At 46.0% G+C, this 13,527-nt stretch overlaps 1 protein-coding gene across 1 annotated transcript in view; it reads left to right on the top strand.

The window, feature by feature from the left end:
• Positions 1-6,481: 6,481 nt before the first annotated feature.
• The window catches only part of C8B (complement C8 beta chain), a 37,233-nt gene continuing 30,187 nt past the window's right edge, over positions 6,482-13,527 (top strand). Inside the window, exons 1-2 of the mRNA XM_047082199.1 lie at positions 6,482-6,573; positions 12,868-13,024. Of these exons, the coding sequence (XP_046938155.1) occupies positions 6,482-6,573; positions 12,868-13,024 (249 nt within the window). The remainder of the gene's footprint in view (positions 6,574-12,867; positions 13,025-13,527) is intronic.

Here is a 13,527-nt window from a genome sequence, read left to right on the forward strand (position 1 = left end):
AGCGTGCGCCCTTGAATCCACAGGACCATGAGTGATAAAGAAGGAAATGGATGCCGAGTGGAGCCAGGGCGCTCTGGGCAGCTGACAAGCTCAGCCCAGGGGACTTAACGTACCTTCCTTAACACAGAACCATAATCTCCATCATAATGACCCCACCTTGTGCCCAGCAGCATGGTTTACAAAGCCCTTTACAAATAGTGTGTTATTGGGCGCCCGGGTGGCTCATGTGGCTAAGTGTCCGACTCTTGATTTCAGCTCAGGTCATGATCTCACAGTCCGTGAGTTCGAGCCCTGCATTGGGCTCTGCGATGACAGCACAGAGCCTGCTTGGGATTCTTTCTCTGTCCCTCTCTCTCTGTTCCTACCCCCCCCCCACCTGTGCTCTCTCTCTCTCTCTCAAAATAAATCAACTTAAAACTTAAAAGTAAATAATGTGCTATTTACTTCTCTCCACAACAGAACGCACACACTGTGTCCATGCCTCCTCTCTGACTGTTACCACCGCCCTGCTTCGGGCGTCCGTCTCTCTCAGTGGACTGTTGGAACACACCCCCGGCCAGACTCTCTGCTCCAATTTCCCTCCCACCGGTCCATCCTCTACACTGCAGCGAGAGTAATCTCTCCCACAAAGAAAGCTGTCCTCTCCCTTCCCCTCCAAAGCCTTCAGTAGGTCCCCTTGCACTTAGGACACAAGTCCCGATCATTAGCACTGCCCACCAGGCCCTTCATGATATGACTCCTGCCTGCCTCCAGTGCCATTTCTTCCTACTACTCATGCTGAACTCTGTGCCCCTGAAACACCCAATGGCTTTCAGTTCCCCAACTTCTGTGTGGGGTCCCACCCTTGTATCTTGCTGCCCTCTCCCAGTGATAGCACGTGCTCTCCCTTTGGTCCTTTGGTTTCTTGACTCCTCCTCACCCCTGAGGGGCCAGCTGGAGCATCACTTCTGAGAAACCTCTCCCAATGATCACACACACACATGCACACACACACCTGTGTGCACACTCACACGCATGTGCACATACACACACGTGTGCACAAACTCACACTTTGAACACACTTGTGCACACACGCACGCACATGCAGTACTCATATGCATGCACATTCACACATACACACTTGTGCACACTCACGCATGTGCAACACAGAATGCTCACACCCACACTCTCTTGTGCTTGCATGCACATGCTTGTGCGAATGCACTCACATGCACACTTGTGCACACACTATGCACACACACGCATGTGTGCACACTCGCAGCTGCACACAACTGTGCACATTCATGCACACACACAATAGTCGTGCGTGCACACTCACGCATACACTTGTGCACACACTATGCAATACACGCATGTATGCACACTCGCAGCTGCACACAACTGTGCACCTACACGCACACACACAATACTCATGTGCGTGCACACACGTGTGTGCAACAAAACAATGTGCACCCTCTTGTGCTTGCGTGCACACGCGTGTGCATACACACATACACACACTTGTGCACACACTGTACACACACATACTTGTGCACACTCTGACATGTGCATGCACACATGTGAACACTTACATGCACACACACATTTGGCTGTGCCCAGATTGTGCTCTGAAGGCTCCATCACTGCACTCACCACACTGTACTGCCATGATGTATTATAGTGTCTGTTTATCTCACCAGATTGTCCGCTCTTATTTGGAAGGTTTATTACACATTCATCTTTAAACCCCGGCACCTAGCATTGTGCCTGACATGTAGTAGGCTTGCAATAAATGATTATTGAAGCATTATTTCAACAAGCCTGCATTTTAAACCCAGGAAACAACTGCTCGGAGGGCTTAAGGGATTTGTCCAGGATATAAACTAATAAATGGGAGAAATGAAATGCTAATCTAGGTCTGTCTGATGCCTCAGACACTTCCAACTACTCCACACCACCTTCAAAGCGAAAAACCCAGAATTCTGTGAGCTGAAAAAGTTACATCTCCTGAGGGAATTTTTTTCCATTTCCTTTTGTTTTTACTTCTTTTGAATCGCAGATATTTTTTAATCTGAGGGGAAATATGGGCTTTTTCCCCAGAAACATGTACATACACAACAAATTTTGTGTGAAACATTAGAACATAATTAGTCAGAATAGAGTAGCTATTGCTGCAGTAACATATAAACCACAAAATCTCAATGACATAACAAAAGTTTAATTCTTAGTCATATAAAGTTCTCTGTGAGTCCACAGGGGCTCTTTTTTTTAAAGAATTTTTAAATTTATTTTGAGAGAGAGTATGAGCAGGGGAAGGGCAGAGAGAGAGAGGGAGAGAGAGAATCCCAAGTGGGCTCCATGCTGTCAGCACAGAGCCCAATATGGGATGCAGTCTCATGAACCATGAGATCATGATGTGAGCCAAAATCAAGAGTCAGACACTTAACAGACTGAGCCACCCAGGAGCCCCAGCAGGCTCCATCCAGCAAGTCAGAGCCATAGGCTCTATCGACCATAAGCCACTGTTATCTCAACACACACTATGAAATCACAAGGACAGGAGAAGAGAGAAATGAAGGAGGCACACTGAGTTTTAACTGCTTTTGTGAAAGTGGCGCATATCTGTGGTAAATTCCAAAATATCCACAAATTCCTTGCAACCTTGTACACGCACCCGTTTGCAAAGTGAATCTGCTGTTCCTTCTATCAGTAGGTATGATTTGTGTCTCTGTCTCTTGGGTGTGGGTTTGGCCATTGCTTTGGCCAGTGGGACATTAAGAAACATGATTCAAGCAGAGGCTTAAAAGGCACTTCTGCCTTGGAGCCTGTCCTTTCTTGCTGTTCTTTGGAACAATGAAATCACCGTGAAGAAGACTGAGTCTGTTTGGAGAACTGTGGCCCACTGACCCCATCGCTTCAGTCAACAGTCAGCACTGATAGACAGACAGAATGAATCCTCAAGTAGACAAGGCAATGCTGTATCAGCCAGCCCCCTCCCAACCCACCAGCTGGTTGAGGTTGCATGAGTGAACCCAGCAAGACCAGCAGAATGACCCAGCTTAGCCCAGACCTATTTGATAACCCAAAGAATTTTGAGTTAGTAAATGACTACTAAGTTTAGGAATTTTTGTTATGCAGCAAAAGCTAACTGATACAAAAATAGGTACCAGGGGGAGAGTATTGCCGTAACAAAACCTAAAATGTGTGGGATTAATTATGGAAATGGAGGATAGAAAATTAATTATCAAAGACTGAAAAAAACAATGAACTCTTGGTGGATCCATAAGCATACAGTTATGAGTTTCTTTGTACAATTTAAAGGCCTGGAGACATATGATCATTTTCTAAAACCTACTCTTAGAGAAGAGAGCTATGGCCAGAGAGTGGTGAGGTGTGATAATTGTGCTATACCTGAATCCACCCTGGAACTTCTAAAAGGAGCGTAAAGCCTTGGAATTACAAACAGAAGACTTTGGGAGTCAGGAAAAAACAAAAAAAATAACAACATAAAGTCCATACCTGATCATAGGTTTCCTCGTGGACTCAGTTATGGAACCCCATGTCAGAGGCATGGAAAATGACAGTTATTAGCTTATCATCAAGATCAAACAAGATGACATATGGGAAAGCCTGTTAAATTGCTAAGAACTCCCCACGAAAAATCTGTTTTATCACTGCTGCCTGAGGCCGCCATCCTCCTGCCATAACCTCAGGTGAGCAGCACTGTAAGCCACCAGGGGGCAAAGGACCCCAGGAGAGTCATTTGGGAAGGTGACATTAGTATGAAACACAAACAACGAATTCTGTTTAACCAAGTGGCACATATTCTGGGTAGAGAGAACAGCATGCACAAAAAATCTGGCGAGAGAGCACCTGAGTCATTCATGTAACTGGCCGCTAAAAATTGCAGGGTCCTCCATGAGTCCATCGGGTTGAGGAGGTGGAAGGGGAGCCTTGTCTTGCAAGGATGTGGCTTCTCTTAAACGCACGCCGGCGCGCGAGAGAACATGGATCTTTCTTGAAATGCAATTTTCTGCTTGTTTACAAATGATTAACTACCACAATCAATTGTGGCAAAGTTCAGGTCGCTGCATCCTTTGGGACAACAGCGAGATAGTGCCTTGTGCTTGGGATAATGATAACTGGGATGCACACAGGATGGTCTGACAGCAGAGTTTGTGTTCTGTGTTCTGGGCCCAATTAACGCGAAGGGGTGGCCTCCCTCCATGGCCTGCCATCCATCCCTTTGCCGCTCTTGCTTATCTGCCTTCCCAGCCCTAGCCCGGCCCCTCTGGCACATGTGGCAGGATGGGGTGCCGGCTGGCACTCAAGAGTACACCCTGTGAGGGGAGCTAGGTTAAGGGCTTAATGTGTTCTGTATCCACTCCCCAGAATAACCTTGATGAGTTGTTATCTCCATTTTTCAGAATAGAAAACAGAGAAATGAGGTCGCTTGTTTAAGGAAATGCTATGCAGTCTTCCTCCCAGCGCGTCGCCAAGCTGCCTGCTGCCTCCCCCCACCCCGGGCCTCATCAACACCTGCAGCATCAACAGCAACAGGACCGTCTTCCGCCATGTTTGTACAGCCCTTAATGCCCTGCAGGTTGGTTTCATAAATGCAAGGTTAGTGCAGTTTGGACTTTAATTTGTTGATTCTGAGGAGCCAGTGGTGGTTTGCAGAGAGGTGTGTTTGGGATCCTTGGCCACTTGCACATTGCCTTTGAGTCTGTGCTATGCTTCCTCCAACCCCATGCCAGTGCCCCCCACCACAGGGACGGCAGGTGCCGTCTCCAGCTGAGAAGTGGGGCTGACGCTGTGTCAGCCAGAACTGAAAATGTGAACACGTCCATCCGACACCTAGTCACAGGTCCTCTGGGAATCATTTCTAGACGTATTGAGGTGAACATTTGCTTGGATTACGCCCCTGCAAGAGAGTCTCATGTGACATTTTCCTTTAATCCCGTTTAAGGGGGACGCCACATTGAAATGGCAGGGCAATCGGCGTGCTACTCAGAATAATGAAAAGTCGAAGGAAAATCCCTCTTCCAGGCTCAAGTTTATTCACCATACATGAGTGGCACCTGCCTTTGCTGGGTTCACCCCCAGAGGAAAGAGAGAGTCCCTCTGACCTGCAATGTGGGAGACATGGTAGGTGGAAGGCAATGGTGTTGACTGAACTCTTTTCAGGTTGCTACCACGTGGGGTGTTGTAGAGTCACTAGCAAATATGGGAGACACATGTTCAATCTACCACTACCAGTCACCTAGTACGCTTTCTGGCAAGGTCAGGAAAGCTCTCTGCTTTTCCCCAAACCATGGTGAAGTTCCATGTAAGTTATATAATAACAAACAACCCAGATTTGGATAATTACTCTTTCACAGTTATTTTTTTTTTAAGTGTATTTGCTTGTTTTGAGAGAGAAAGAGAGCACGCAGGCAGGAGAGGGGCAGAGAGAGAGGGAGAGAGAGAATCCCAAGCAGGCTCCTCACTGTCAGCACGGAACCCGACGTGGGTCTCAATCCCACAAACTGTGAGATCATGACCTGAGCCGAAATCAAGAGTGGGATGCTTAACCAACGGAGCCACTCAGGTGCCCCTACAGTTACTGCTTTTATGATGCCTTTTTATGAAGCACTTTCACAGTTAGTAGCCCAGTGACTCTCCCAACGCTGAGTGACGGGTAAGACTAACTCTCCAAATTTCGTGGACGAGGGAACAGAATCAGAGAAAGTAAAAAAAAAATGGCAGGTCACTTACAGAGAGGGCACGTAGAACGTGCCAGGCACCCTTCAAAGTGTTTTAAATATTTCAGTTGATTTGGTCTTCACATCAGCCTTGTGAGTTGGGCACTATTATTCTCGTTTTATAGATGAGGAAAGAGGCTCCCAGAGGTTAATGATTTGCCACGGGTCACACAACTAGTGAAACATACCAAGAGAATTCTAACTCAGGTAGACAGGTTCTAGAGCTCAGCAGCTCCTCATTGACTTGCTCAAAGTCACACGGCTAGAAAGAGGCAAAACGCAAAGCTTGGTTTGACTTCCCACGCTGCCTTCCACTTCGTAGTAATAGCTCCCACGTGTGAGTGTTTCCCATGGGCCTGTCCTCGTCGCCTTACTTAGGTTACTTTCCGTAAACCTCACCACCTTGCAAGCGAGGAAACCGAGGCCTAGAGGTAAAGTGACTTGCCAAAGGTGACAAAGCAGAGAAAGGATTTGAACCCAGGCAGTCTGGACCTAGAGCCCACAGGCCCCACTGACAGCCTGTCCTCTTGGCTGCTTCCCCTGATAGTCTGTGTCGTGTGCTGCACAGTTTTCCCCCGTTCTCATTGGTGTCTGGGGTCACAGGCACGGTTCTGTCCGTGCAAAGTCTAAGGGGTTTCCAGGCACCACTGGCTTTCTGTTTACTTTGCTGAACTGTTTGCTCTGTGGGGACAGAAACTCCCTGTGCAGACTTTTCATGGACCTCGGAGCCTCAGCTGAAGCTCCATCACGTAGAGACAATGAAGATATCGGTGCCGTGGGCTCGGAGGACACCATCAGAACTGATGCTTCTCTCTGCTGCCCTGGGCTGCCTCAGTTTGCCCGGCTCCAGGTAAGTGACGGTGACAAGTGATTCGCCAGTCAATAATGTGACAGGGAGTACGAAGCCACAAAATGCTGACCGCCTCTTTGTCGTGCGTCTATTGAAGAAGGAGCATCTCCTCGAGCAATTTGCATGCATTTGATAAAATAATATCAACAACTGTCTTCAGATTATTATGGAACCAAGCGTCTGACTTCAACACAAGTTCCCCTGAGAAACTGACATGTTTAAATGTATTTTGTCACGCTGAGAATAGGATATTTGTTCTGTGTTCTGAACAAAGCTTCTTTGCGCAAAAGAAGGCCTGTCATGTATGGAAAAAAGAGCCAATTCACATCAGTGACTTTAATGTCTGAGTGGGACCCACTCTACCTGCTCATCAACCCAAATTCTGTGGGTTCTCAGGTTCTCTCTCTCTCTCTCTCTCTCTCACACACACACACACACACACACACTCCTGTATGTTCCCAGCAGTTAAGTTCTAACTGATTTATTTCATTATTTTTGGTATTGTTAATAGGATACAAGACAGGCTAAAGAAAATATCTTAGTGAAAGCTCAAACGTGGGCTCCGGTGAAAGATGCGCCAGTGACTTGGCAATTAGGAGATCCTCCTGGTACATGAGAAGCCCTTCCATGACGCTGAAATGCTCAGGTATCCCAGGCCTCCTTGTGAGCAGACCTTCCCTGTGGGAAGAAGGGCTGTTCGTGCCATTCCTTTTGTTGATTCCATAAATGCTGTCTGAGCACAACCTCCCACTTAATGTGAGGAGCACCAGTGCCCATTGGACACACCCCCTGGTCTCACCTCTTCCCAGCACTCAGCTGCCACTGGGCACCACCCCTAAGACCAGAACAGAGAGGTTCACTACCCATTGGGCACTCAACAAATAATAGCTATTATGATTATCAATAATCTCAACTTGGCCCCACGAAGAACCAAGCTGCCAAGGCCTGCCTTATATGCGTGTACTATGTATACACAGAGAAGGGTTAAAGACCCAGGGATATGTGTGTGGAATGGAGGTTGAAGGGGCTCATAGCAACCCGACCCCCTGCAAATAGGAGTGACCCCTTTGCAAGACCCCTTGTCAGGCTCTAAGGATACAGAGATGAGTAAGACACAGAGAGCTTGTGTTCTCATGGAAAAAGCCACCATGTGGGCACACACTCTAGGTACATTTGCAAGAGATGATACAGGGACAGGTGAGAAGCAAGAGAGGGAGTGACCAGCTCTACTGGGCATTCAGTAAGTCTGGAAAGTCTTCTAGAAAAGGACGGTATTTGAGCTGAATCTTTATATAAGAATAGATGTTCGCCAAATGGCCCAGGGGGTGGAGGGTGTTCAAGGCAAAGGAAGCATCACAGACAAAGGCATGGAAATATGAGAAGGCTGGCTTGTTCCTGAAGCTTCAAGTCTATTTCAGGAGGACTCGAGCACGGGCCAAGGCGAGGCACTAGCAAAGACGAGATCAAGTGGGAGTCAGCATGATCAGAGTGGGTGGAATGGAGGAGCACTAGGGTGGGAGCTAAGGACCTTGAACCTTACCCTCTAGCAATGGGGAGCCATTGCAGGGTTCTAAGCCAAGGAGCTGCACGATCATATTTATATATTCGGAAGTTCACTCTGACATGGAAAGTGGAGGTAGGCGTGGTGGATAAGTAGAGTGTCTTATTTAATCCTCCAGCCATGCCATGAGATGGATATTCTCTCTTATTCACACTATGTAGAAAAGCAAAAGGGTCCTCAGAGAGGAGAAGAGGTTCACTCACGTTGTCAGTCTCAAACCCCCACCAGGTTTGGTGTTCTGGCCTCTGCCCGTGAGTTCCACGGGGCGGTCCCGAACACAGCAGGTATTTGAGTTCCATACTTGAAGTGGATGAACAGCCTTCAGTTCTGGCACAGGAGAAACTGAGACCTCCCTCATGTTAGCTCCCAAGAAAGGTTTTTGTTTAGTTCTTATAATCATGTCAGATGAAATAATCACATCGTCCTAAGACCTATTGTTTATTTATCGCTGCTCTGTGCCAGCCACTTGGATGCATTAGCTCTAAGCCCTCACAGCTATTGGAGGTAAGTTTTATTGCTTACAGTGTTGCAGAGAGGGAAACTAAGATTGGTAGATAAGGTAAATGTCACAAAGCTACTCACTTAATATGTAACAGAATATGGATTCCAATCCAATTGTTTTTTTTTGTTTTGTTTTGTTTTTTTCTGGTTCCAGAGCTCCTTTGTATCCCTGTACTATCCTGCCTCTCAAATGCATTATCCCCTCTCCAGCTGCATTGTGTATCTGACGTGCTGGGCCCCCATGTCATTTCTCTATCTCTGGGCCACACATTTGTTGCCTTGAGATGTTGCTTTAAATTTCATGTCTACAACAGCAAATGACAGAGAGAGGAGAAATTGAAACTCTGCCACCCAGAAGCTGCCTCTTCCAGCGAAGAGGAAGGATGCTATTTGCAAAGGGAATGTTAGCTGCCTAACAAATTGTGTGTGACAGAGAGTTGTTGTGTCAGGGCATTTCTACAGAAAGCCAAAATATATTGACACACCCCATCTCTGTAAGTTGATGGCTTGCAATTTACTGCTGACCTAATCCTGCCTTCCTCGATGGATCCATCTTTATTTTGATCAGAAACTCCTGTCAGAAAGAGAGTAGGAGACAGGGACCCAGTGAAATATATCCTGATGTTGGCAGTTGCATTCTGTACACCTCAAGGAAAGGCACATCCTTGCCATTCCTTATGTAGAGGGATATGTTACAAGGACTTGTAGAAGGGTATTTATTGTAGCGTTATTTGCAATTGCAAAACATTGGGAAAATATAAATGTCTTTCAAAAAGAAAAAGAATACATTGAATGCAACTTATGTCCTCTGATGGGACATCAGAGGTAAAGAAATGAACTAGATCTCTCTATGAATCAACATGGAGAGGGCTCAGAAGTAGAGAGTTGATTGACAAAAGCAAGTTGCACAATAATATGCATAGTGTGAGTAAAGCACACAAAAACAATGTATGTTGTGCGTATATAATATGTAAAAATATTTAAAGGGCTCAAGGGATACATGTAAATCCCCAACAATAGTTCCCTCTGAGAAGGAGGAGAGGGAAATGTATCTGGGGCTGGTATCCAATGCAGATGTGTAATGTATAGGGTTATTTTCTATTAAAAAAAATTGAAGGAAATATACCAAAATGTTAATAATTGCCAATCATGGGTTATGACTACATGAGTGTTTATTATTTTACTTTCTGTACTTCTCCGGGCATGTTTAAAAACATAGAGAGGATTTTGAATGACAGAGTCATTTCAGTTGGTCAAAAGGTCCATCTGGTCTGTTTCCGTAAAAATCCGTGGGCATGAAATGAATGTGCTGTATCCCTACACAGAGGCCAGGATTTAAAGATGCAATTTAATGCCAGCCTTTCTTTCCAATTTGCATTTTGTAGTACTAATAAACCACACACATCCTAACTGATGTAATTTACAAACATACTATTTATTCAGCTGATTACTTCATTATACTGCCACCTCCATAATGAAAATGGGGTGCAAAAATGAGAGACCTGGTGGCTATAACTACTTTTTACCAAGTTCCTTCTGTAAACGATCATCTCGCCTATTAACAGGCTTTCAAATCTCAGAGAAGAAAATAATTGTGACTCTTAATACAGTGCGTGTACATTACCCATCCACTCAGTCTCAACTGTGCCCAGAATTGCCTTGATAGTTGCTAAAAACACAATGTAACCGTTTCTTAGTTGAAACAGGAAGAGGGTACCCTGCCGAGCTGTCAAATATATACTTAGGAGAAGCCGAATCACAGACAATATTGTTTTGTCAAACCCCAGCAAATTAGTAGATATAAGAACACATTCTGAGCCCCGCTCCTGGGGTGCAGCATCCTGCCTCAAGTAACCATTTTAAAAGTATCCACCTGTGGTTTCCAGGAGAGTCTTTGACCTTTCCTTAAAGATCCAACTTTACTAGGCAATTGATTTTTGCTGGTCTCTGGGGCGGTTTTGGAGATGGATTTCACTGTAGTTAATATTATCCTCTTTTTAGGACTTTTGCCAAGTGAGAATGTATTGTTAATGCCCTTGTCTGGAGTGATGTACTATGTATTTGAGACAGTGGAAACTGTGTGATGCTCTCCCTAATGACTCAATCTTGGACACAGAGATGAAAGAGACCTTGCATAGAGACAGAGGGCACTGGTAGAGTGGATGCTGTTCCTGGCACCCTTCCAGGCACATGGGGGAAATGGATAAAGAGGCATTAGAGTCCAACAGACCTCAGCTCAGACCCCCAGGACCACTGCATACCAGCTACGTGACTTTCAGTTATTTCCCTCATCTGCCCAAGTGGCAATGTCCTCTCGCATTGTCATGAGGATTCAAGGAGATGGCCCAGGTAAAACACCTCACACAGAGCTTGACATGTCCTGGGTGCTCAGAAAATCTTTGTTTTTCTTTCTCATCTCCTTCGCCTTGAAAAGGAACACAGGTTGCAAGATTATGTTCTCGCCGGTGGAGGAAGGGTAAAATCTAAATGCACCCGTCATGGTTTTTTTTGTTTGTTTGTTTGTTTTGTTTTGTTTTTTATTTTTTTAATTTATATATTATTTATTTTTTTTAATATATGAAATTTATTGTCAAATTGGTTTCCATACAACACCCAGGGCTCATCCCGAAAGAGGCCCTCTTCAATACCCATCACCTACTCTCCCCTCCCTCCCACCCCCCTCACCCGTCATGTTACACACGGAGTTAACTGGAGGCCTAGACAGATTCAATACCACATTTGTTTATCCACTCTTTTACTGAATATCCCACCGAATGCCAGGAACTCCACAAAAAGCGTCACCTTACTTTCTAGACATAGTTCACGTTGTTTGACAGCTCTATGGATGCGACACTGTCTGCCCCTTCCGTCCACCCACCCTGCCCTCACCTACATCCCCTTATATGCTCTGTCTGCTCTGGACTGGCAGGGCACCATTGTCTCTTGGACTGCTGGTGGTGTTGCTGTCCCTCAAGGACTTCTCTCTGGCCTGCTCCTCCTCTCAATAACAGTCTTATGCTCTCCCATAGCTTCTCAGGATCAGCTCCGTATCTCTAGCGAAAATCTCTCTTTGGAGTACCAAACCCACTTAGGAACTAGTTGCTGAATACTCTACATAGGTGTTCTGTGAGCGCCTGGGACTCAGCATGCCCGCCCACATCCTCTCCAACAAGCTCTTTTGCTCCTGTGTCCCTCACTCACGCACACACGCAAACTAGAACTAAGCATCAACCTGAACCCCTTCCTGTCTAACCTCTTCCTCTCATTTTCTATCCGTTCCACTGGAGCAACATCTCGTATACCTGCCCCCCCCACTCCCCGCCATGTGCTCTCCCCTAGACATTGCCATGGTTCAAGTTCACATCACTCACTGATGCTACTGCATGAGCCTCCTGCCTGCTTGTCCCACCTCCAGGCTCTCCTCACCCTGGCCCAGCCTCCACACTACAGTGACGTCCTAAGGCAAACTCTGGCCCTGGAGCCTGCGTGCTTACAAACCTTGCCTACTGGATGAGTCCCAAAGAGCTAAGATATGAGACATGTTTCTCTTCTCCTGTTCTAAGATAGACGTGAGCTCCAGAAGGCAGAACCTATGTTTTTTATTTCCCTGTATCCCCTGTAGCACAGTACCCTCAATGTTGTTCATTCTCAGCAAATGTTTCATGCACTCTTAACATGGGAGAGTGCCTTAAAGACCATCTAGTCCAAACCTCTCCTTTCCCTGGGCATAACACAGAGGCCCCCAGTGAGGAAGGAATTGCTTCAAGTCGTACATCTAGCTGTGGTTGTATTCCCTGCTTATCTGTAGCAGTTTAGCATTTATCAAGTACTCTCACATGTACTTTCTCAGTGAATCCCAGGAATAGCCTTGGGAGGGAGGCATGATTCTCCCATTACATGGATGAGAAAAGTGGAAATCACACAGGTCGAAAAGGCAAGTCAGATCCCCCAGGTGCCGATGGACTGTCTTCTGCTCTTGAGTTCGGTACTCTTTCGACGATAGCTGGCCAAAATGGAAGGCACTTATGGGTGTTCGATAACTGTTTGCTGGATGAATTAACCTATACTTGAATGATAAACTAACAGCCTCACGCAAATGAGCAAATATATATATATATATATATATATATATATATATATATATATATATATAGAATGGATGGGTAGGTGGTTGTATGCATACTTAATTCTTTTTTGACACTTGATTCTGTTCTCTCATGATGGCCATTTAGAGGTGAAAGGCCACAGTCTCTTGAGTCAAATGCAGTCAATGAGAGCCTCGCCAAGAGCAGACACACACGGAATGTGGATGTCTCACTGATGCCTATTGATTGTGAACTTTCCAGCTGGTCCTCCTGGACCACGTGTGATCCCTGTCAGAAGAAAAGGGTAAGTACTCTGGCCTTGGGGGAGCTCTAAGCTTCCAGAAGCCCTAACTCTCAGCAAGAGTGGTGAAGGCACTGCTGACAGTGCCTGGCACATAGTAGGATCTCATTGAACGTTGGCTCACTTGATGAAGTCTGTTCCTCAGTGTTTCCAAGTAGTAGATCCTTTCTTCAACCTTCCAGCTACTTGCCTAGCATACTTATCCTTGCTCAGGTTATAGCTTCCTAATCAGACTTCCTGCCTCCAAACTTGCTCTTTCAGTCCATCTTCATGGTACAACCAGGGGAGCTATTGAAAATGCAAGCGTGGCCTGTCTTTTCCCAGCTTGAAACCCGTTCAAAGTCTACACATGGCTCTTGAGATCAGATCCAGACTCACGGTCTTCAAGGCCCCCATGACGTTGACCTGGCCGACATCTCCATAAAGCATCCCCCCACTCTGGCCCACAGAACACTTGTCTCTCTCTGACCATTTCACACTCTCTCTCTGCCTTTATTCATGCTGCT

Source organism: Lynx rufus, unplaced genomic scaffold (assembly GCF_022079265.1).
Source record: "Lynx rufus isolate CCGP_SWC_20201006 ecotype Redwood Valley unplaced genomic scaffold, mLynRuf1.p SCAF_2, whole genome shotgun sequence".
NCBI classification, from domain to species: Eukaryota; Metazoa; Chordata; class Mammalia; order Carnivora; family Felidae; genus Lynx; species Lynx rufus.